The 25782-nt window shown below is 40.3% G+C and overlaps 1 protein-coding gene across 1 annotated transcript; it reads right to left on the reverse strand.

Annotated features, from left to right (window-relative positions):
* LOC109842558 (uncharacterized protein At4g06744-like) lies at window positions 19124-21648 on the reverse strand. Its single transcript, XM_020411420.1, is given in 8 exon segments — window positions 19124-19856; window positions 19858-19917; window positions 19919-20042; window positions 20044-20100; window positions 20102-20252; window positions 20255-20387; window positions 20523-20624; window positions 21637-21648. Coding segments are annotated over 8 exon segments (1143 nt in total). The 3' UTR covers window positions 19124-19352.

Consider the following 25782-nt stretch of genomic DNA (forward strand, 5'->3'; position numbering starts at 1 on the left):
ATTTTAAACGAATATTTAATAAACAAACGAATCGAATATACATTTGGTCAAATTCTAATCGTTAGCAAACTTAAATGTGTTAAATAAACTACCGAATCGAATATGACTGAATAGTTATTTGAATAATTATCGAACTATTTGTTAATTATTTGGTTCATTTACATCCCTAGATGTAGCAATTTACATAATTTGGTGGACTGCTTTTAAAATATTATATATTTGAGGGACTAATATTAAAAGAATTCTTAATTTGTTGTGGGGGCCACTCATTATCAATGGGATAATCAATTACTAATGTTAATTTTTTTAGATCGACACATTAACTTTGGCGACGGGACGCATCCGTCGCCAATGAGTATTGGCGACGGATTCGATCCGTCAGCAATAACTATTAGCGACGGATCACATCTGTCGCCAATAAGTATTGGCGACGGTCGAATCTGTCGCCAATGTTTCCCGTCGCCGCCAATACTCATTGGCGACGGGAAAACATTGGCGACGGGGTTGTTCCCGTCGCCAAAGCAAACATTGGCGACGAGGTTGTTCCCGTCGCTAATGTTTGTATTGGCGACGGATTCGAAATCCGTCGTCAATACCCCGTCGCCAATATCCAGTTTTTTACTAGTGAATATTCATCCAAATCAAATGATGACAAACGGTAAAAATACCAAATCGATATATTTTTTACCCTTAGTGATAGTTTGGTATTTTTTGGGGCGATATATTAGTATATTATTTTTTCTCCGGCGACATATTGGTATTTTTTTTCTCCGGCGACAACTGGGCCTCAAATTTGGCTGGACCCATATTTCTGGCAAAATTTTTCATGTGACACCTCACGTGATGCGAATGTGGCTGCCAGCATGGCTCCTAGTAGTAAGTAATTGCAACTAATCTCATCCAAAATTATCCCTTCTACACCACTCTCTCCATAAACCCAATAGGTTCATCTATCTTCCCACATTTCCTCAACCTCTCCATTAATGAGCTACAAGTGACAATAGCTCTATCCTCATTCCCGTAGTCGCATAAAGCTCTGACTAACACGAAGCAATCGAACCCATCAGGCATTGCTCCTTTCGCTAAGAAACCCATCAAAATCTCGCACATTTCTAAAGCTCTCCCTTCTCTACAAAGCCCATTGATCAAAATCTCACAAGTCGACACCGAAAACGATTTGAGCTACCGATGAGGATGTTAAAAGCGTACACATCGGGCTTGACACGATCTTGGATCATGGTGTGATACCATTGTAGAGCTTGTTGGTGTTAGTTGTGTTTGACGAAGGCGGAGATGAGGAGGTTGTAGATGGAGGAGGCGGGTCGAGAGTCGAGGGAGGATTTGAAGAGGTTGAAGGTGTAAAACCACAAAAATTTTGAGTAAATGAATGATCAATTGAATAAATATGTGATAAATTATAATGGATGGATATTTATTATGATAAATATCACTAAATAGTGCATGAATACACTAATAAGTAATTTGAGTATATACAAGTCAGTTATGAAAAAGAAACGAGTCGAAACATGCACAATGGCCAAAAACATGAGCACTTGTATTCTTGCAGTCCGGTCGATCGCGAAACCTGCAGATGGTTTTTCCTAGTTTGAATTGGTTTCGGGTTTTGAGACCCATATTTGTTTTTCTTGATACATATATCATTTATTCATGATATTTTCAGTATTCTAAGAACCCTAGTAGCCACCAAGCACCCCATAAACCCTATTTTGTTTTTTGGAGAAGATTGAAGGATTTTGAGCGGAATTTTCGATTGGTTTTTGACTGTTGGATCAGTGATCTTCTTTAGCTTTACCTCATACATATTTTACAACAAGTCTCAGGCGAGTTTCATCTCTGCTAATCCCTCTCCTAGTTTTAGATCATTTTTAAAAGAGTTTTAATGAGTTTATAGAGCCTAATCAACTAGTTTATGTATAAAAATCAGATCTTTTGTATTATATGTATAAAGACTAGGTTTATAGAGCCTAATCAACTAGTTTATGTATAAAAATCAGATCTTTTGTATTATATGTATAAAGACTAGGTCTTTTCATGTCTAGTTTATGTATAAAAATCAGATCTTTTGTATTATATGTATAAAGACTAGGTCTTTTCATGTTAAAAAGATTGAGAACGATTTTGCAAAAGTGTTTTAAGATCTGAAAGTGATTTAAAACATTCTTTATCTGAATTACGATGATTTGTTCTTCGTTTTGAGTTTTCATGCATGATTTAGGGTTTTAAATGTGATCTTTAATGCAAATAACCATGCTTTATATGTTGAATTTGTTTCCAGAGATGTTAGACTACTGTTTAAATGATTTCATGTAAGTTTCATATTGTTCTAAGCAAGATAAATCATAAAAATCACATCACGAATTCAATCTGTGCAGTAACATGCACGTACTGTGTATATATCGCGTCCGGTCGACCGCCGCACACCTTGCAGTCGACCGCGCACCAGTCCGAAGCTTAGGAGGCTTCGGGTTGCGGTTCAATCGACCACCACATACTCTGCGGTCGACCGCCAATTTGGCAGTGGCATGTGCATGTTCTTTTACCTCTGTTTTGATTTTTGACAGAATTTCTTGATCTCGTATTGATATATTATGATGCTTAAGAGTTGTTTAGCACCTGAGATGTTTGTGAATATCAGATATGGACACGCACACCGAGATATATTCACGTATACTTAGTTTATGTTGTTTTGACTCATATTTTTGAGATAATTGATATCAGTTGAGTTGATGAAAGAGAATTAATATATAATAAAGTATTGTTCATCAGTTATGGATGCTTAGTGTGGGTGTTTATCCCGAAATAAGACTTCAGACTGTACCACACTAGGAGTATTTGGTTGTGTTTCTCGTAACGAGACTTTAGTTGTACCAAACACTCAAAAGTGATCGGTGTATGTTTATCTGGTTTGGCTGATATGCCTATTTACCGTTATACGATCATCTAAAAGCATATCAGAAATAGAGAGATAAAAATCTGTTTGCCGTAAGGACGATTGAGTAAGGAGGTTGTATCCGATATTCGCATAGTATCGTACGAGCCTTACAAAAGTATTGTTATTTCATAAAATATTTTGATGTAGAGCGATTGAGTAGGAATCTTACAAGAACATCGCTATTGTACGTTGAGATGCATACAATTATAGCTTTACTTCCATGTTAGAATACCCGTGAGTAGGGTATATCCTTTGATATATGGTATACATGATATGGTCCATGGTAAATATGAGTTGGGGTTTCTTCTTTTGTCTTTTTACGCCGACTACCTGAGGGTAGTTCGAGATGGGACATTGGTTCTGTATAGTTAAGGTTTGGAGTATTTCTCTTTTGCTTGTTGTATTCATTCATAGAGTTAGAATTGGTATTTAGGGATTTACAATTTGAGATATGGTATATACATGAGGGTTTATTTGTTTGGATTATTTCGTTCGATGTACTAATTCTCGTGTTGTGGATTTCTAAATACCAATCTCCAGTTAGAGTTATTATTTGCATCAAAAGTTGATGTATTCATTGCAGTATTCATTACAACTTCAGTCGTTACAATGAAAATAAAAAAGATAGTCTTTTTATATCGTTACAATGAAAATAAAAAAGATAGTCTTTTTATAAGACTCTTACACAATGAAAACAAAAGTTACAACTCTCGTCAAAACAAATAAAAAAGATAGTCTTTTTATAAGACTCTTACACAATGAAAACAAAAGTTACAACTCTCGTCAAAACAAATGCAGGGAGATCGTTTATCGTCTCCTGCTTGCGTTGGTGTCTTTGCATGTGTCGGGGTTTATCTGTGGACGACCATCGATTAGATCCGGTTGTTGAAAATTAGGCAGAGCTTCGCCTTCACCGAGGAAGTGTTTGATTTGAAGCGCTGAAATCGACCAAGCGAAATCAGGGCTCTTCTCTGTAGGGTCCTTTTTTGCTTATGTATACCAAGTGTAGGATCATGACCCTTAAGAATAGAGTACGCTATTATAAAAATCTGCAGAAGCTTTACACTTAAACACTAGAGGGTGAGTTTGCAAAGTAGATTATAAATTGCAAAGAAAGAATGGCAATATCAGAAAATGAACATCACAAACACAAGCATGTATACTGGTTCCACCTCCCCGGTGTACATCCAGTCCCCAAGCAAATTCCGCTTGAGATTTCCACTATGATTTTGAAACCTTACAAAATCAAAAGCAAACCTGACCAATTTACAAGACCATGTAAATTGCAACACCAATTGACAAGACCATGCCAATTGCCACCCAATCTCTAAACCAAGAGATCAACCCTCTCAAACCCGAGAGAAATCCTTTTTGATGCAAGAACATAATTGATCCTATAAGCCTTGAATGTGTAGTGAAGTGTTGCAGTGGCTTGGGATTCTGTTAACTCTCTGAATATTGCCTATACAATCTCTAAGAATGATTGAAATCAAGGCAATATCAGAAACTCTCTTTTTCTAAACACTTAGCATGAAAATCTGGAAAATTAGAGAGTGAATATGCACAAAATGTTTGATCTTGCAAGTGCAAAACTTGGTGCTTGTTTTCTGATGTTTAAACATATTTATAGCCTCTGAAATGACATAATTTTAAACCCAATTAACGTCCACAAAACGACTATAAACAGTCGCTTATTCAAAACCTGAAATCTGGAAAAACTGCATCTGTAGTCGACTACAAGTCATAGTAGTCGACTACACTGAGTCTAAACAGACTCTGTGAAGTCAGAAAATTGCTTAGTAGTCGACTACAAGGCATAGTAGTCGACTACACTATAAACTCACAGATTCTGGAATTTTTCTTTGAGTATTTTGACTGTAACTTTCTCATCCAATATCAGAATGAGGTGATTTAAGATTTGTTGGAAAGCTCTTGAAGAGACCTACAACTTTGGAGTTTTTCCAGATTCTAATTGGTAACGGGTGTAAATAAAATGTTTTAAGACTCACCCAATATTTATAAACTCTAATGGCTAACATAGGGGATTTCTATTGTTAACCAACACACTAAGCATGTGTTAGTGTGTGTGTTCTAACACTATGTGTGTACATGTGTGTGAGTGATCAAGGCTTGTACAAATTTCTAAGCAAAGAAAATATAAAATTATATTTTGACAATAAAGTATATCTTTTTCTTTGCTTCATTTTGCCTTGACCTCATCTATGTCTTGAGTATCTCTTTGAATATAATTATTGATATAGCTCTGATACTACAAAACAAATGTTAGTACATAATACACACAACATATAATATTTGTTATCATCAAAACAAACTAATCTTGGGGTCAAGATTCCTAACATTCTCGAGATTAAGACCAAGCCTAATCTCAAGGAACGGACGAACGGGGTTCAGATCCTTCGAATAGCTTCTTCTTTATGCCGGAGTTCGTCGGGATCTGATTTGCCTTCACTGAAATTCGTGCTCCCTGACTCCTCAATCCAGCAGCACATCCACGTCTTGATAATAAATCGCCCCCGCTGAAAGGAGGCCCTAGGCTTGTATTTATAGGGCTCCGGGTGCGGGTATATGGATGAGAATGAGTGATTTGACCTTATCTTTAGTCAATAACGGTCTAACCACATTGGTAGATGATATCAAGTCAGTTTGGATGCTCAGGAACGACCAAATCCCAAGAAAAACCATCAAAAACCGAACCGGGTCAAAACAGCGCGTGCAGGACAAATCTGATCCGCGCATGCGCGGGTCGGTTGTGTCCGACCCGCACCGGCGCAGGTCGGTTTGGTCCGTACCGCGCGGCGTGCTTTTGGCTTCACTAATTTTTGTGTTTTCCGGTTCTTCTGGGACTTGTATTTTCCACCGTTTTACATATTTGATCGTTTTGTTGACATGCACGCTTCGTTGTAGGATTGACCGTCAACACGCACGTTGGTTGATATGCGCGTGTGTTGATTGATGCACGCGTGTTGACCGATGCGCACGAACTAATTGACGCGCGCGTATTGATTGATGCACGTGTGTTGACCGATGCGCACGAACTGATTAACGTGCGCGTGTTAATTGATGCGTGCGTGTTGATTGACGCGCGCGTGTTGATTGACGCACGTGAGCTGATTGACACACGCGTGTTGATTGACGCATCTGAGCTGATTGACGCGCGTGTGTTGATTGACGCATGCGGGCCACTTGGTTCGTCATTTCGCTTCATGCGCTTGTCGACGACAGATAATCCTCTTAGACTCGAATAACGACGTTCATCGCCTTCTCTTGGTCTCGAGCTACGTGCGGGCACCCATAGGCATTTTTAGACGCTTACAGATACCTCCTCCAAAGTATTTCAGACTCTTTTTTTTATAGAGGAGTCTGGAATGCTTTGGATAAGATAGGCCATCTCCTCAATTTCGTAGAGTGACCTTGAACTACCTCAATTCTTAATTTCTTCAGCCTTCAATCTATTCATTGTTTCGTCGAATAGATGAAGTTCTTCCGGCGCTGCGTTTATCGTCCGACCGTTGTCGAAATCTTGAACTGAGATTGGTGTGTAAGTTTCTGAACTTAGATCGTGTCATTGAGTTGACTTTGAACTGATTATCTTCGTCAGAAATTCATGTCTGAGTGTAATTGAACTCCCTGGAATCATCCTTTGCCTTATTTTGGCGAAATTGTTGATGTGTCGACCAGCATCGGCCTTCACTGTAACGCGTTGTCCGGCGTTGACTTTAGTTGTAACGCGTTGATCGGTGTTAACACAGTTTATACTCATATGTTTGCTAGAGTCTACACAGTTTAAGCTCTTAAGGCATTGGAGCATGACGGTCTCGAATTTGAGGCTGCAGGACCAACTATTAAAGCTGATTCATATGCATGTATGGATCTTATCCTGAAGTTGTTGAATGCTCAAGTCATGAGACCAACTAATGAAGCTGATGCGTCAATGACTCACATTTATAGAATTTTTGGCAAATTCTCAGCCATCAACGGGTTTGATAAGCCTTTACCGACTACCGTTTGAGTCGGGCTAGCATGTTGATTGTTTAAGTCCATTCCGTATGTAACGTTATGCTAAAAGAGTTAACTTTTTTAGTGCTATGATATTGAATATGTAGACTTCGTCTTTCTCCTGTAAAAAGACTAAACAGCAACGTGTATCAGACGTAGACTTAGGATTTTTGGTAAATCCTCAGCCTTCAACGGATTTGACGTGCCTTTACCGATTACCGTTTGAATCGGGCTTGCATGCGGATTGTTTAAGTGGTGTGCCTTTACCGATTACCGTTTGAATCGGGCTTGCATGCGGATTGTTTAAGTTCGTTCCGCATGTGACGTTGTGCTAAGAGAGTTAACTCTCTTAGTGCTACGATATTGAATACGTAGACTTCGTCTTTCTTATAGGAATAGACTACCCGGCAATGCGTGTTAGGCGCTGACTTATCCCTACTTAGGCTTAGGGATAAAATTCCCCGTGCGTGTGAAGCACGGATTTTGACGTTATGAATAATAACCTGCCACAATGTCGAATATGTGGGCTTTCGTTCTTTTTACGGTTAAGAACTAACCGGCAACGCGTGTTAGGCATTGACTTATCCCTGCTCAGGATTTGGGATAAAATTCCCCATGCATAAAAGGCATGGATTTTTGTTGCTACGATGCTGAATACGTAGACTCGGTCGTTTTTACGGGAACGAACCACCCAGCAATGCGGGTTAAGCACTGGCTTATCCCTACTTAGGCTTCGGGATAAAATACCCCAGACTAGATTCTGGTGTCTTTTTCAATCGGTGAAAGACTAAACCGTCTTTTGGAGTTGAAGGATGGTGTCTTCTCTTGGGGCAAAGACGAACCCGAAATAAGAGAGGAAGAATTTTATATTCTATCTCCCAACACTGAAGAGAAAGAATTTTATATTCTATCTCCAATTGGAAAGGAGACTCGAGGTGGGATCTCCACCCCCAGAATCCGGAAAGGTGAAACTAGGAGTGGGATCTCCACTCTGAGAATCGAAAAATTAGGATAATCCTAACTGTCGGAAGGTTTGATTACCGAACTAAAGGTGAATTTCTTGTTTATCGAGAGTGAATTGGGGTTTTGGCCTTGACTGTAGGAAGGCTTGACCAAGCGGGAGTTTGAGGTGACCCTAACTGTAGGAAGGTTTGATCATTCGATTTGAAAGTGAACCTCTCGTTCATTGGAAGAATCGAAAGGGGATTTTGGTTTTGGGCCTAACTGTATAAAGGTTTGACCAAGCGGGAGGTTTGAGACGATCCTAACTGTAGAAAGTTTTGATTGCTTAATTTGTGGGCCTCTCGTTCATTAGAGGAATCGAGAGGGGATTTTGATTGTGGCCCTAACTATAGGAAGGTTTGACCAGGTAAACAGTAGGAGTGTGAGATGACCCTAACTTTTATAGGTTTGATCACTCGATTTGTGGACCTCTCATTCATTGAAGGAATCGAGAGAGGATTTTAATTATGGTCCTAACTATAGGAAGGTTTGACCAAATGAACAGTGGGAGTGGGAGTACAAATCACAGTGGGAGTGGGAGTACAAATCACAGTGGGAGTGTTGACTTGTACAACTCACTCAATAGGGGTTCTTAGCGTCAAGTGATAAGGACTTAACACGAAGGAGTTTGACAATTCGTCAAAGATTGACAGATCAAAATTTCAAGCATTATATCTGGACTCTAACCATGAAAGTGTTGAGTGCACGAACATAGCGGAAGTTTGAATGAGTTAAACCGGAAAGAATTTCGGTGATCCCACCGTCAATTAGTCTGATCGATGGGGGATTTTTGTGATGGAATACTGTGAGTCGTTAACAAAAGAGTGTTCGGAAATCACAGTGGGAGTTTAGTATTTATCACTTTATTCGTAATGATCGGGTTATCCCTAAGAATATTACGTTTAACATTCTTCCGGGAACTTCCCGTTATATGAATTATCCACCCCCAGCTTTCTTTGCAAAACTGGGTCCAAGGAGGAGTACGTTGTCCTCAGTTGTATGTTCGGTTTATCCTTAAGAATATAAGATTTTCTAGGAACTTCCTGAGAAAAAAAGGAAACAGTTTAGACTCATATACCTGTTGGAGTATTGAGAAGCAGTTTATACTCGTATACTCTTCGGAGTGTTGCCATTCTCATTTGGCTTATCCCAGCGTTATGACGCCGGCTTCGACCAAGGTTTGGATGCTATTTTTGAGAGCAAAGCAATCCTTGGTGGGATGAAGGATCCTCCTGTGGTACGCACAGTATTTCGGATCCGCAGTGTTGTCAACTTCCTCCTGATTTATGATAGGTGGTAGCTTGATCTTGTTGTTTTCAAAGAGGGATTCGAAGATGACTGGAACGTCTTCGTCCTTGAAAGAGTAATCTTTTTGGAGTTTCGGACCCGAAGTCTTTTGTTGTCTTCGGGGTTGCTGTTGTGACGTCTGGTTAGCGTCAACAGCTGTTGCAGGTGCTTTCCCTTTACCACGGGAGGTGAAATTTGAATTCGGAAGATTCGCCGTCGGTTGGCTCTTCTCAGCCTTCTTCCTTCGGAGGAAGAGTTCGGCCTGTCTCCGCGCACCTTCAACTCTTTCCAGTTGTTGGACGGTGCTACTCCCATAACTTCCAACACGTCCAATGAGAGGTTGTTGTGACAGGTTTGGAGGATGAAGTCCTCTGTGATCGGATCTTGGCAGTTCATCGCCTTATTCTGGAAGCGCTTGACGAAGTCGTCGACTGTTTCATTATCTTCTTGCTTCTCATCAAAAAGCTCCTAATTGACACCTCAGCATCATCATCAAAGAAATGAGTGAGGAATAGGCTCTCCAGGTCTTCCCAGTTATTAATACTTCCGGACTTAAGACGGCGGTACCAATCGAAGGCGGGCCGGTGAAGGGTGCCAACGAATGACCGAACCATCAAGGCTTCATTACCGGAGATCATACCCAAGTGGGACTTGAAGTAGATCAGATGTTGAGTGGGCGAACCCTTTCCATCAAACGGCGTGAAGTTAATCAGGTTGAACTTCGCCGGGTATGCTATTAAATCCCACTTTCTTGGATAGGGACATGGAATGCTGGTCCTTTTTACCTCTCGAGCAGACATTAGAGCGTTAATTTTGCTCTCGAGATTTTTTATTTTCTCATCGTCGCTTGTATCGGGCTCTGGACGATTCTTAAGAGGAATTACGTGGCCACCCCCAGTGTTGTCGTTTTAGGTGGGACCACCCCCAACGTCGTTGTTTTTAGTGGGACCACCCCTAGCATTCTGGTCAACGGGAGGGTCATCAACATTGATGTATTCATCCACATCTGAATCGCTAGCTGCTTGGTCAGCACAGTTGCGATGGCTGGATTCACCGAACTGATTGGACAGAGCCCGAATTTGTTGGTCATGCTCTTCCCTCATTCGTAGCATAGTCATTTTCATTTCGATCTTGAATGCCTCTTTCTGCTTGGCCAAGGCGTCCTCAACCATTTTGGCTACTTCCTCGGTGTTAATCATAAACACTTCACGGGATTGTCCCAGACTGGATACCGTATTATCAGAAGCGATTGCCGAGTTAGCATCCGATGTTTCATCATCCGAGGATAACCCTCTCTGCATTCTCTGATAATCCCTTTGTCTAATAGTTCCTGATCGTAACCGGGTTAGACGATGCGATACAAGCGGGTCAGAGCTAGAAGGTCGAATTGATTTTCCCTTATCAACCATATTGATGGTAACCTCTGGGGGTTCGTCACCTTGAACGACCGATCGTTTCTTACGAAGACGTTTTAGATTGGACTTAGCCTTTCCGTTAGAGATCCTCTCAAATACCGAGACCCTCTGTGGAGCGGTCTTGGGGTAGCTACACGCTGATAATACTGCCCTGATAATCTTGGCGCACGGACAGCGAGATTTTATTTCTCGAGTATATCTCTTCCGAGACTTGTTCATACCCTCAGCCCTATAGTACAACTCATCGGTCAGATGACCGAAGCAATCTATCGTGTGTTGACACGACTTCCCTAGTATAACATTGTCATCGTCAGATGAATACGTTTCTTTCATAGGATTTGCCGCTTTATTAGCATTCTCAAGAGTCACGTGTTTAGAACTACGCTTTTGGGAGCGCAAGATCTCAACAGGCTCTTGGTTTTGGATACACATCCCTAGGCGGGTGAAAACCGGAGTTTTTCCTTTATGAGAAGGCTTGAAATTGTTGCGAGGGCGTGCACGACCCCCAGCTCGACGAGTCGCTCGGGGTTCAATCACCGGACCCAAGCGTTCTTTGATCAGAACTTTGCCTCGATCCTCGTGCAAAGGACCCAGGCGATCAACTATCCTCATCTTGAATCAGGATAAATCCACGCTGTCACGGTGCTCCTCCAGAGGTGCGAAACTTGAAGGGATCGACAAAACCGGTGCAGAACATCTTCTGTCTTGACTCTGGCACGGGTCAGACTTGGGCGACCCGCGGGTTGGAGGGTCAGATTTGGGTGATCCGTAAAGTGGAGGGTCGGATTTGAGTGACCTGCGATTTGGAGGGTCGGATCCAAGTGACTTGCGATTTGGAGGGTCAGATTCGGCTGACCTGCAAATTGGCGGGTCGGATCCGAGTGACCTACGAATTGGAAGGTCGGATTCGGATGACCTGCGAATTAGCGGGTCGGATCCGAGTGACCTGTGAATTGGTGGGTCGGATTGAAGTGACCCGCGCTTGGGAGGGTCGGACTCGAGTGACCCGCGAAGTGGAGGGTCGGATCCAAGTGACCCGCGATTTGGAGGGTTGGATTTGAGTGACCCGCTTTTCTTGATTTTTTCGTCCGCCGTCTTGGATTTTGGCCTCCAAACTTTGTACAGTTTCTGTGGCTTCTTTTCCACTTCTTCCCTCTGCAACCTTTTGGCCTCTTGCACAAAAATTCGCACGTGCGCAAGCAGTGCGCGACGCTTTTTGATCCGCTCCTCGAGAGTTGAACGGGTCTTTTTGACTTGTACCCATTCGCTTGTTGATGATTTGGAGGAGAGGGTATTTGTCCGCTGTTGGGGCACTTAGTTGCCTAATTTTCAGATCCGCCTCATAACAGATCTCGTCAATTGACTCCAAAGCCCTAACGAGTTGGCGTGCAAGGCGTTGGCACTGCCTTTGGTGAGCTCTCTTCGATAAAGTGGGCACGCCTTCTGTACTCAACTCCTTGATTGAGGAGGAGTTCAGATCTACAGATCCGGACTCGTTGGAGGCTGGAAGGGTGTTACAAGGTTCAGTTACCGCAGCAACGGGGGCATTGATCTTCCTTCACTTGTGAAAGGCGGAGGATCTGGAGGAGGACGACGACAGATACTCCTCGAACTTTAGTTGGTCGAACTCGTATTCGACCACTTCTTCAACCAGGATGCAGATCCGAGGTTGCGACACGACAGCTCCGGCAGCGAAGCTGTTGGCTCCCGATGTGGTCGCCAGTTTGTTTATGTCAAAAGTTAATATATTCATTACAGTATTCATTACAACTTTAGTCATTACAATGAAAATAAAAAAGATAGTCTTTTTATAAAACTCTTACACAATGAAAACAAAAGTTACAACTCTCGTCAAAACAAACGTAGGGAGATCGTTTATCGTCTCCTGCTTGCGTGAGTGTCATTGCCTATGTCGGGGTTTATCCGTGGACGACCGTCGAATAGATCCGGTTGTTGAAAATTGATCAGAGCTTCGCCTTCACCGAGGAAGTGTTTGATTTGAAGCGCTAAAATCGACCAAGCGAAATCAGGGCTCTTTTCGAGATTAAGACCAAGACTAATCTCAAGGAACGGACGGACGAGGTTCAGATCCTTCGAATAGCTCCTTCTTTATGTCGGAGTTCGCCGGGATCTGATTTGCCTTCACTGAAATTCGTACTTCCTGACTCCTCAATCCAGGAGCACCTCCACGTCTTGATAATAAATCGCCCCCGCTGAAAGGAGGCCCTAGGCTTGTATTTATAGGGCTTCGGGTGCGGGTATGTGGATGAGAATGAGTGATTTGACCTTATCTTTAGTCAATAATGGCCTAATCACGTTGGTAGATGATATCAAGTTAGTTTGGATGCTCAGGAACGACCAAATCCCGAGAAAAACCGTCAAAAACCGAACAGGATCGAAACAGCGCGCGCAGGACAAATCTGACCCGCGCTTGCACAGGTCGGAAGGATCCGACCCGCGCCGACACAGGTCAGACGGATCCGACCCGCGCCGACGCGGGTCGGTTTGGTCCGTACCGCATGGCGCGCTTTTGGCTTCGCTGATTTTTGTGTTTTCCGGTTCTTCCGGGACTTGTATTTTCCACCGTTTTGCATATTTGACCGTCTTGTTGACTTGCACGCTTCGTTGTGGGATTGACCGTCAACACGCGCGTTGGTTGATATGCGCGCGTGTTAATTGATGCACGCGTGTTGACCGATACGCACGAACTGATTGACGCGCGCGTGTTGATTGATGCACGCGTGTTGACCGATGCGCACGAACTGATTGACGCGCGCGTGTTGATTGACGCGCGCGTGTTGATTGACGTACGCGAGCTGATTGACGCACGCGTGTTGATTGACGCATGCGAGCTGATTGACGCGCGCGCGTTGATTGACGCATGCGGGCCACTTGGTTCGTTGTTTCGCTTCATGCGCTTGTCGACGACAGATAATCCTCTTAGACTCGGATAACGACGTTCATCGCCTTCTCTTGGTCTCGAGCTGCGTGCGGGCACCCATAAGCATTTTTAGACGCCTACAGTTATATGAATGATTTTATATTTATAGGTACTAACTCTATTTTCTTATTTCACTCCTACCCCTTCCCCCTTAAGAGCGGTGAAGATTATCTCGCTAGCGCTTTGACGCTCGTTATTTTCCCCCCTTTCAGGTAGCGAGTCCGGCGCACGGAGAGTCGCAGGTTGATGCGATTACATCTTAAATTCCATCTAGATATTATTATATTTGTAGTTATTTTAGAACTCCACATTTAGTTGTTTATTTTCAGACTTTAGACTTGTATTTTGTCTTGTAGAGGTTGAGTGCCTTAGTGAGATTTTATTTAACTCATTGTGTTGAGATTTATTTCTGACTTAGATATATTTTCATTCTATTTCAGTTGGGCTTATTTGTGGATATACTTCTTCTGTGCATATCTGATTTTGTACTATTTCTATTATTTGCATGTTTTGTACCTTCACTTGTTTGTTGATTCCACTAGAGAGATAATGACTGTTATGGTGAAACATGTCGTAGCATGGTGTTTGGTGCTAGACAGGTTTGACAAATCCGGATTTTACTTTGGACTGCAGCCTTGCGTGAACTCTGGAGCGTCACAGAAGGTCCGGGAGTCGTCGGAGAGGCGAGAGGAGCGAAAGAGAGAGGAGAGGGAGAGGTGGATGAGGAAGGAGATTGAGGGGTTAAGCTTTAGGATTGGAGCTGATTTATGATGTTGGAAGCCACATTCGCACCACGTGAGGCATCACGTAAGAAATTTCGCCGAAAATTTAGGTCCGGGCAAATTTGAGCCCCATTTGCAGCGTGAGAAAAAATAATATGCCAATATGTCGCTAGAAAAAAGTATATACCAAACTGTCATTAAAGATAAATAAAATATATCAATTTAGTATTTTTGCCTTATCTAGCTAGATTGATTAATTTGAGACAACTTACGAGATTTAATGGGACCAATTGCAATTTCATTGATTTTTTAGAGACTTCAAAATAGAGGCGTTTAGATATTAGTCCCCTGAATCTGACTAATTTTGATTTAGCCCCTCAAATTGCATTAGCGTGTTGATATTAGTCCCCGCAATTAGTGACCATTAAAATTTTAGGAGAATATTCTCTGTTTTAGGCCTTTATGACCCTCACCAATCCAAACACGTTCAAATCACACGTTAAGCTCCTCAAAACCCATACATCTGCTTATCAGTTATGAACCCAAATCTGACGACGGCTCACAATTAGACGCCCAAGGATATCGTAGGGGTTCGCGCAGCAGCCTTGGGGAAAGTTCTCTGTCGAGATTCATGACTTAAAACGGCGAGGATCTAGGGTTTGACTCGGTATGTGATCGTAAGAAGCCGCTGAGGCTTACGATCTATTTATCTAGTATATTCAGTAATAAAGACGAGCTATTTATCTACACATTCTTGAGAATAGAAAATTTACGCGATTATTCAGATTTCCAGCTGGATGTGAGTTAGTAAAGTGATGAATAAGATTAGCAAAACTTTTCTATAAATCTTTCATATGCAATCAAACAAAAGAAAAAGAAAATTTGCTATTTCTATAAAATAATGAGTCAATTTTTTTATTTTGTACCAAAAAATGAAAGTACAAGAAATAAGAAAATTTATACTTTTTTAGTTTGCAAAACCTTCCCTATAATTTTTTATAAGAAATACAAAGAAATCTATTCTTTAGGTGCTTTCCTTTTCCTATTTTTTATAGAAATTGAACCAAACATGAAACACCCCCTGTGATGATGGTGATAATTAAGGGTCTGTTCGTTTCGCAAAAAAAACTTGGAAATTAAAAAAATAGGAAACCTATTTCCTATAATAATTGTTTTGAGGTTATTTGGTTAGGTTAAAAAAGAAGGAAATTACTTCACCAAAAAAAAAGAAGGAAATTATAGAATAGGAGATGAGATGAGATGAATTGTCACATTATTATTGGATGATGTGAGTGATTTTAAAAAAAAACTTGTTTTGAGGTTGTTTGGTTGGTTAAAAAAATAAGGAAATGAATTGGAGGTATATTATTAGATGATGTTTTGAGGTTGTTTGTTGGAGGTATATTATTAGATGATGTTTTGAGGTTGTTTGTGTTTGGTTCATTTTTAAAAATAAGGAAATAGATGAGATAAGATGAGTTGGAAGTATATTATTGGATGAATATTATGAGATGAGATGAATTGTCAATTTCTTGTTTTTTTAGGAAATGGATGGAAAGGAAGGTTTAATGAGATGAGATGAGTTGTCACAATATTATTGGATGATGTGTGTGATTTTTAAAAATGGGATAAGATGAGATGTGATGAGTTGGATGATGTGACACATTTCTTGTGTTTGGTTTATTTTTAAAGGTAAGAAATAAAATGAAATAAGATGAGTTGGAGGATAAAAATAATATTTTATTAGATGTTGGGGGTGAGTTTTAAGGATGAAAATTGATAAAAATATTATTTTATTGATTTCCTTGTACCGATTTCCTTTTTTTGGTTTTGGGCCTGTTCGTTTATTTCCTAAAAACCAAGAAATGGAAATGGAAAAGGTGGAAATCTCAAAATAATCCATTTCTTCCATTTCCATCCATAAAACTCACCCACAACATCCAATAAAATATTATTTTCATCCAACAACTCATCCACATCATCTAATAAAATATTATTTTCATCTAACAACTCATCCACCACATCTAATAAAATATTATTTTCATCTAACAACTCATCCATCACATCTAATAAAATATTATTTTCATCCAAACATCACTCAACTCATCTCTTTTCATCATTTCAAATCACTCACATCATCGAATAAAATATTATAACAATTCACCTCATCTCATTAACATTTCATTTCTTTGTTTTCATCCCAAAAAGTTGTGAAAATACTTTTCTTAATCTTTCTTCACATCACCCAATAATACAATGACAACTCATCTCATCTCATTTCATTTCTTATTTTTAAGAATGAACCAAACAAAAGAAAACAACAAAACTACAGGAAATAGGTTTCTTATAATTCATTTTCTTATTTTTTTCGTCAACCGAACAACATCAAAACTAGTTTTCTTAAAAAAGCACTCACATCATCCAATAATAATGTGACAACTCATCTCATCTCATCTCCATTTCTTTGATTTCATTTTTTTTAGCCAACCAAACAATCCAAAAACCTATTTTTCTTAGAAATAGTTTTCTATTTCTTTGATTTCCCATTTTTTTATGGCAAACGAACAGGCCCTTTTAGGAAATCAACCAAACAGCCCCTAAAAAGGGGAAGATGTCACGTTGGCTTTACCCTGTCACTTTCTTCGTTTTTTTAAAAATTGAAGGAGAAATAAATTAGAAGGATAGAAAATTACTTCTTTTACTCTTCTTGCGTTTAATTTTCATATACTTATTTCAGCAGTACTCTTTTCACAAACAGCTAAAAAAGTGAGCGTCTTATCAAGCATCAACTCACCTTCGCACATTTTGGCTTGTCATTCAAATAAGATTTGCAAAGAAAGATTATGAGCATCTCCAAGGGATCTCTACAATCTCACTTAATTTAAGGGGACAAGGTTCTCCTTCAATAGTCCTCTCTTAAAAATTCTCTTACCCCTTAATTATTCATATTTAGTATTTTAATTTTATAAATTAGGATTTAATTAAATATGTAGTTTATTTATAAATAATTAATTAATTAATTATTGATAACTAAAAATAATTATTTAATTAATTTAAATTAAGAAATTACCTTATATAATCATTAAAAATTAATTAATCATATTAAAATTTAATAATTAATTAATTTATATAATAATTAATTTATATAAATCATCAATAAATAATTAAATATTAATAACTATACACTAACTAAATTTGATTAACTATACATTAACTCCATTAAAAATATTAATATAAAATTATAAGAGGAAAGTTAATGGACTTTAATCTTCCCGTTAATTTGGGGAGAGAGTTAAGGGGTTTGAGGTGAAGGGGAAAGTTTTCCGGCTCCTTAGAGCAACTTCCCCTACAATCCCCCTTAATTTAGCTAAGGGGCTGGATTTTTCCGGCCTCTTGGAGATGCTCTAAGGAGTTGTTTGGTCACTTTCCTTCTCTTTTAAAAACTCAATTTTCTTCGCTTTTTGGTGTTTCTTCACTTTCTTGGAAGAGTGTTTCTTATGTTTATTTCATAAAGAAAATGGAACATAATTACTTTCCATAACTTTCTTTATTTTGGTTCAAATTGAAAAGATAAGAAAGTAGTAGATGTGTGACTTTTCCCCGGTAATCGGCTTCAAAATAGCGAAAAATTTTGTGGGGAAAATGTCTAGCTGGCACCATATCTTTCCCTCACTTTCCTTTTTGTCTTTTGCAAAACAAACACCTGATTGTGAAGGAAATTGTGAAAAATACCCTCTGTGGTTTTGGACCAACCAAACAGCCCCTAAGAAAGTCTTCAGTATCTCAATTGTTGAACATCTAATATTTGATCAAATTTACATCGACTTTTCACTTCGCTGATTAAGTCCGTAATACATCAAATACTTTTGCCTAGAAACAACATCCACGTCTTTTTTCTTGTTTTTCTTTTTCAAAAAAGCAAAACATACATCATTCTTCTATGAGCAAAAATTACATCATCGTTCTTAGCTTAGCCTCACATACAACTACAAAACAAAAATTTGATCATCATTCTATGATCAAATTTACATTGAATTTTCACTTCACTGATTAAGTCACCTCCCTCTTATGCACAGCACAATAAGCCACCTCCCTCGGCCGCTGCCTCATCGCCGCTGCCTCCTCTCTCCAATCAACCCGCCCAATCCTTCTGATCCTTTCACAGCATAGAACTCACAGAGGGACAACACTTGGGCTTCCACAAAAACCTGGCACACTCTCAATCTAGCCTTTGATCCTTTCAATCCCACCTCACAATTCCCTCTCAAACCCTGCTTGTTACTAATATTCAAATCTTTTGCTTTTCACTTATTTAAAAATACTTGGTGTTTGACAACCAAAAATAAATAGAAGCTAAAGAAACGGTTAAATAAAGTTGGTTTGATAATCGAGAAGTAAATATTTTTTTTCGTTTTTTATTTTATTATTTGTATCAATTAAAAAGCTGAACATGGGACGTCAGCAATTTTTAACCTTTTCTCTTTCTTCACATTTTTTTTTTGAGAAATTGAATAAAAGGTAAATGAGAAAATTTAATTTTTCACACATCTTGTGCTTTTATATATCTATTTTTAACTTTCTCATCGCTTTTCAATTATCCAGAAAAAAAAGGACTTAAAAAATGAAATTGCTTTCCAACATTTAATCAACTTTTAACTAATATTTCCTTTATCCATCGAATACCGGCCGACACATTCACCTGTTAATTCATACGTTTTTTCTATTGAGTGCCCATGCACTCTATAAGAGAGAGGAAAGAGAGAGAAAAATGAATTATGCACAGAAATTAATGAAAATCAGAGGAGACCATGAGCTATTCATTTCTCTCTATCTTTCTCCTCTCTTATAGAGTGCCCACGAGTACCCACGAGGACTCTATAGAAAAACCGTAATTTCATATACAAACAAATTGCATCATCTTCTTTTAAGCAAAAACACACGCTCCAATATGCAACACTGCTACAGAGATTGTATGTATTGTATGAGCCATTGACCCTTTTAACAAACAATCCTAATTAAGGATTAGGTTGCCGCTTATTCACAGCATTATAAACCACGGTCCCCGCCTTTTTCGCCGCCGCCGCCGCCTCCTCACTCCGGTGAGCCCCCCAATCCCTCTGATCCTCGCACGGCATAAAAGTCCAAACCGGACAGAACCTGTGCCTTAGGAAAAAAATAGCGCACTCCCAGGCCGACCTCTGACCCTTCAACCCGGCGACGCAGTTCCTCCTCAGATCCAGAGCTCCGCTCTCGACCAAACCCCAGCAGCTCTCCCCGATCGAGGTGAAGTAGTTCCCCGACAGCGACAGGTTCTCCAGCTTCCCGCAGCTCGCCAGGTTGCAGAGCACGTCGGGCACCCTCCCGTACAGCAGGTTCCCCGCCAAATTCAGCACCTCGGCCTTCCTCAGGCACCCGAAGGACAGTGGTATCGGGCCGGTGATCCTGTTGTTGCCGGCGTCGAAGACCGTGGCGTTCTGGGCAGAGCCCGATTCGTAGGGGAGGCAGCCGGAGAGCTTGTTTGTTGAGGAAGAGGACCTCGATGAGGGTTCGGACGCCTCGCCTATGGAGGCGGCGTATCGCGGCCCGTGAACCCGTTGTTCGCGAGGGTCAGGTACCCGCGGTCGAGCCCCGAGGTCGGGGGGGAGCGCTGGGAACAGGCGTTGTCGTTCAGAAGAAGTAGATCGAGCTGGGGGAGGGCGAAGACGCGGCGGGGACGCGCCCTAGAAGGAGTTGAAGCGGACGTCGAGGAACGAGAGGTTGTTAGGGGAGGAGGTTGCCGGGGAACGGGCCGGAGAGCGCGTTGTTGCTGAAGTCGAGCTCGTAGAGGTACTGAGCCCGGTGAGGTCGGTGGACCGTGCCGTAGAAGGAGTTGGAGTTGGCGTGGAAAATGGCGAGGTCGGGGAGCTGGTCGATGAGCCGGAGAGGGTCGGGGCGCCGAGGCGAAAGCCGTTGAAGTCGATGGAGGCGATGGTCGGGGTGTCGTTGAGGCCCCGGCGGGTCTCGCAGTAAAACCGCTGAACGTGCACGGGCGGACCCGTCCAGTTTGCCGTCTTGTTTAGGGGTCTGACGTGATGGTCTTCTGAATTTTTGAATTAACGTTGTAGGCGCGGAATTGGAGGAGGTTCGGAAGTCGGAGGGCTGCGGCCCTGATGGCGCGGGGGTGCGGAGGAGACGGAGGCGGGCACTCGAGGGGGCGGGGGAGGCGGCGGGCAGTCAGAGGGGGGTTCGGAGCCGCCGCCGCCGATGCCGATGCCGATGTCGATATCGAGGCCTACGCAATTGTTGAACTGCAATTTGTAGAGACAAAAGCGAGCATAAGAGGAGAAGCGGCGCGTTGTTCATTTGTTCTTCCCCTCGAATTTGAGTAGATTTTGGGGGTGCAAACCGTGCAAGTGCGGAGAGGGGGGTACAGGAGATCATGTGTATATGTACACATATGTGTGGAGGGTTTCCACTCTCGATCTCGATCACAATTTTCATTAGGATGATAATTAAATGGTTACGATTTAACTTAACTAAAATTACAAACAAGCGTCACGAATTGTGCTTGACTTTTTTACTTTTATTCAACAGAAATATATAACCATTCATTAAGCCATATAAACCTAGTAATGATTCGAGAAAGAGAACATGAATCGGTAAGTGGTGTGGGCCAAAGGTCACCATAGAAAAGGGAAAGGAAAAGGAACGGGCGAGGAATGAAGTTGTCATCTTGTATTTGAGAGGGGAATATTAGTGGGCGTCTAGCTCTATAACCATTCATTTTTTATGAGAACACTAGCATCAATAAAGGAGGGGTTTTAATTGTGGATGAGATGCGGAGCTACGTATATAATTTGTTTTAAGGATACGGGATTGAAAAGTCTTGATGGCTGCGTTAGAGACCTGTAGATTATGTGATTTATTGATGTGTGACTTAAAATATGAGATTCCATGTTATATCATCCCACGCAATTTGACGTAAGCTTGACTATTATCCAACCTTGATATGAGAAGGAAAATGCTAGAGGCACACCCTTATAAACCACACCCCCAACCACACTCCTCTCTCGCTACAGTGCACTGGGGCCCACATGAGAATTTTAAAAAAATTCACGTGAGCCCCAATGCACTGTAACAAGAGGAGTGTGGTTGGGGTGTGGTTTAAGGTGTGACTGTAGCGCCTCTCATATGAGAAACAACTTTTAGGATTAAGTCGGGCTTAATACTCATATTAGTATTTTAATTCCATCACATTTACTAAGAAGGTATTTTAATTAGGCAAACCTACATTAAGACATTTTAATTGTTTCAACTTACCAACAATGCCATTTTTCTCGTTGGCGACCAATTTTCCGGCGAGAGCTCGTCACGTGCGTGACACATGATGACTTAAACTGTGCTTTAGCTGCTGATGTGGCACGAATCTGTCCTATTTTGGGTGAATTGAGATTTTTAAAGGGTTAATTCTCGCATTTAAACACTGCCACGTCAGAAAATCCGTACCACATCCGCAGCTAAAAAATAGTTTGTCATCATGTGTCACGCACGTGACGAGCTCTTGCCGGAAAACTGGTCGCCGACGAGAAAAATAGCCTTATTGGTAAGTTGAATCAATTAAAATACCTTAAAACAGATTTGCCTAATTAAAATACCTTCTTAATAAATGGGATGGAATTAAAATACCAATATAGATATTTAGCCGTAAGTCGCATCACGACATTTGCCACTAATGAGCTTACTTTATCTAAACGAAGCATGCCCCTCAAAAAAATAATTTTGTCGGCGCATTATAGGATCTAATTCAGACTCTCAATTAGAATGAGCCAAAGGAGCTGGAGCCGAGTCTTAGTCACAGACAACTTTATGTCCATCAATCAAAAGGTTCTCAAGTTGGGGCTTTTGGCCAAATGTTCCCATAATCTCATTGGCAATTATGATACTCATCAACCCACTCAAGCCTCATTTGTGAGTGTGGGATCATCAAAGCCAACTGAACCTCCAACTTTTCCTAAGTTTGGCTACTTTTTCCCCCACCGGATCACTGGATTAGTTACAAAAATACTATAATCATTACGGCTGATTTGTGGTTTGATGGTGTTATCAGAGCAATTGGTTCAAATTTTATTAGATATATTGAAGGTAAATACCAAGCTCAGACCTGCAGAATATGTTAATTAAAATATTGAACTATAATTCTCAACTTTTACCATAATTTAAGAATTCTAATGTAATGAGAGAGATTGTGAAAACGACGCTGCTTGAAACTTATGCATAATCGGGATAATTGGAATAATTTGAGTTCTTTCGACAATGTTCATCATGCAATTGTTTGCAATAGATGAATGTATCGTAGGAACTCATTGCATCAGAGATAAAGGAGAAGTTACAAATGAACATTATGATTTATTGATAAACCGAATGGTATTGCGAAGTTTTTAATCAAAAGAGAGCTTGGAACAAATAGTTTTATTTTTGATCAATGTGCAAACATGGAATAATTAAGGAGAATGGTATAAACGGGTGGCATTTTCAAACAAAATAAAATAAAATTTCAGATGTGAAAAATTATGGATAAACCATGTGAAATACCTCAAATTTTTTGAGGCAAAAATTAAGGTGTAAAAATTAGTTTTTGCGTGTAAGAAGTCAGAATGTTGCTAGAAAATTTGTAATGGATTGTGAGTAACTATAGTTTGTGGATGAAGCTTCATATAGGAAAAGGAAAAGTTTTCATAGGGGGGGGGGACCTTGACTCTCTCTAGAGTGTGCATACAAACTTTAAATCACTTGTCCCGTGCTGGTTTTATTAAAGGGAAAATCTTTTTTTAACCCAAAGTTTTACTTCAACTTATTTTTAAACCCATCTTATTAAAAGGCATGGTAAGGCTACTAGTTTGTGACTTGTGAATAAAGCTTCAAATTGGAAAAAAGAAAAAAACAAGAAAAATTTTTGAGAAGAAAGGAGACCTTGACTATGTTGTAGGCCACAGTAAGGCAACTAGGACAGTAACACACATAGATTTGTTCATTGGAAAAGTCTTCTGAGGTCCTAAATTAAGTAACTGACTTTCCACTGTAGCCAAAGAAAATTAAAGATAGGATCCAATTGGCATGATCGATCGATTCACATTACAAATACAACGAAAACTGATGAGGCTGAGCAATTACTTTGCATCCAGGGCATAGGTGTGATCCTATCATCCTAGCGACATGGGCATTTGTGTCTACTTGTGAGCCTGGGAGAGAGCAGAAAGTATCCATTATGTTTTTTTTTTTGGTACGAGCCACGAGGTGTCCCCACCCTATTGGATGAGACTAATCTCCACTCGTGCTGGGCGGCAGGCACGGACCCGAGGGGAGTTTAATTACCTGGGGAGGGATTTGAACACAGAGACTCCTGCTATGGATCATCCCTCTTCAGGGGCCCAGGGTTTGAAAATATCCAATATGTTGATCTATTGCATTGATTGTGTACCGAAAATATATTTACTTGCTCTAAATTTTAGTGATTGAAGACTTGCATATATTGATAGAAAGATAGATATTGCCCCAATGCAAAATTTGTTGATCAAATATTAGATAACACTTTGTATGTCATACTCATGTTTTTAAACTTTGTGATTGTTTTGGAGTGAAATAGTGTAGTTTGAAAGAACTCCTTAAAAGGATAGTTATAGGGGGTGAGCATTAATGGGGCTCAAACCGATTGAATCGAATTGAATCGATCAAATTTTGACATTTCGGTTTAGTTTTATAATATATTTTGGTCAATTTGATTTGAGAAAATTCCATTCCAAACAAACTGAACTCAACTCATCGCTCTCTCAATTGTCTTATCCACACACATATATCTGCCCTCTTTTTTCTTAAACTGTTCATAGTTTCAATTAATCTGTATCGTTCTTTTACCAACGATTCATTAATTCACATTTACTTTCCCTTTAGTACATGCATATTTCTCTTGCATCAAAATAGGCCTTTTTCCAGTAATGTTGTTAGTCAGGATGAGAAACTCTCTGTCCATGCTGTCACTGATGCTGAAGTCAGGGGTTTAGTAGATTGCCTGGAGCTTGGTGGTTTCACTCACATGAGGAATCTTGGTCGTTGGTTCACTCGGACTAATAAGCAAGATGCCACAAATAGAGTTTGGTCAAGAATTGATAACGTCTTTGTGAATGATCCATGGGCTCAGAAGTTTGAAGACCCTATTGTGCATTTTTTTTTTGCCTGCTACAATTTAATGTTGTTAACAAGTAATGAGCTAGTTAAGCATTATAGGAGGAAGGGATAATCTCCACGGGGGATGATTAAAGTCGACATTAAGAAAGCATATGACTCTATCGATCGGAGGTTTGAACTTCCCAATCTAGTTTGTGAACTGGATTAGGGAATGCATGGGTTCACCTACGTATTCCATTACGCTTAATGGCACGATGCGTGGTTACTTTTAAGGGTAAACGGGGGCTTAGGCAAGGCGATCCTTTGTCTCCTTATCTATTTGTACTCTGCATGGAAATATCTTATAAGAAGTCTGTGAAGGGTCTGGAGAATGATGGGAGTAAAGATAGGATCCAATTGGCATGATCGATCGATTCACATTACAAATACAACGAAAACTGATGAGGCTGAGCAATTACTTTGCATCCAGGGCATAGGTGTGATCCTATCATCCTAGCGACATGGGCATTTGTGTCTACTTGTGAGCCTGGGAGAGAGCAGAAAGTATCCATTATGTTTTTTTTTTTGGTACGAGCCACGAGGTGTCCCCACCCTATTGGATGAGACTAATCTCCACTCGTGCTGGGCGGCAGGCACGGACCCGAGGGGAGTTTAATTACCTGGGGAGGGATTTGAACACAGAGACTCCTGCTATGGATCATCCCTCTTCAGGGGCTCAGGGTTTGAAAATATCCAATATGTTGATCTATTGCATTGATTGTGTACCGAAAATATATTTACTTGCTCTAAATTTTAGTGATTGAAGACTTGCATATATTGATAGAAAGATAGATATTGCCCCAATGCAAAATTTGTTGATCAAATATTAGATAACACTTTGTATGTCATACTCATGTTTTTAAACTTTGTGATTGTTTTGGAGTGAAATAGTGTAGTTTGAAAGAACTCCTTAAAAGGATAGTTATAGGGGGTGAGCATTAATGGGGCTCAAACCGATTGAATCGAATTGAATCGATCAAATTTTGACATTTCGGTTTAGTTTTATAATATATTTTGGTCAATTTGATTTGAGAAAATTCCATTCCAAACAAACTGAACTCAACTCATCGCTCTCTCAATTGTCTTATCCACACACATATATCTGCCCTCTTTTTTCTTAAACTGTTCATAGTTTCAATTAATCTGTATCGTTCTTTTACCAACGATTCATTAATTCACATTTACTTTCCCTTTAGTACATGCATATTTCTCTTGCATCAAAATAGGCCTTTTTCCAGTAATGTT

The sequence above is a fragment of the Asparagus officinalis genome, chromosome 5, assembly GCF_001876935.1.
Source record: "Asparagus officinalis chromosome 5, Aspof.V1, whole genome shotgun sequence".
NCBI lineage: Eukaryota > Viridiplantae > Streptophyta > Magnoliopsida > Asparagales > Asparagaceae > Asparagus > Asparagus officinalis.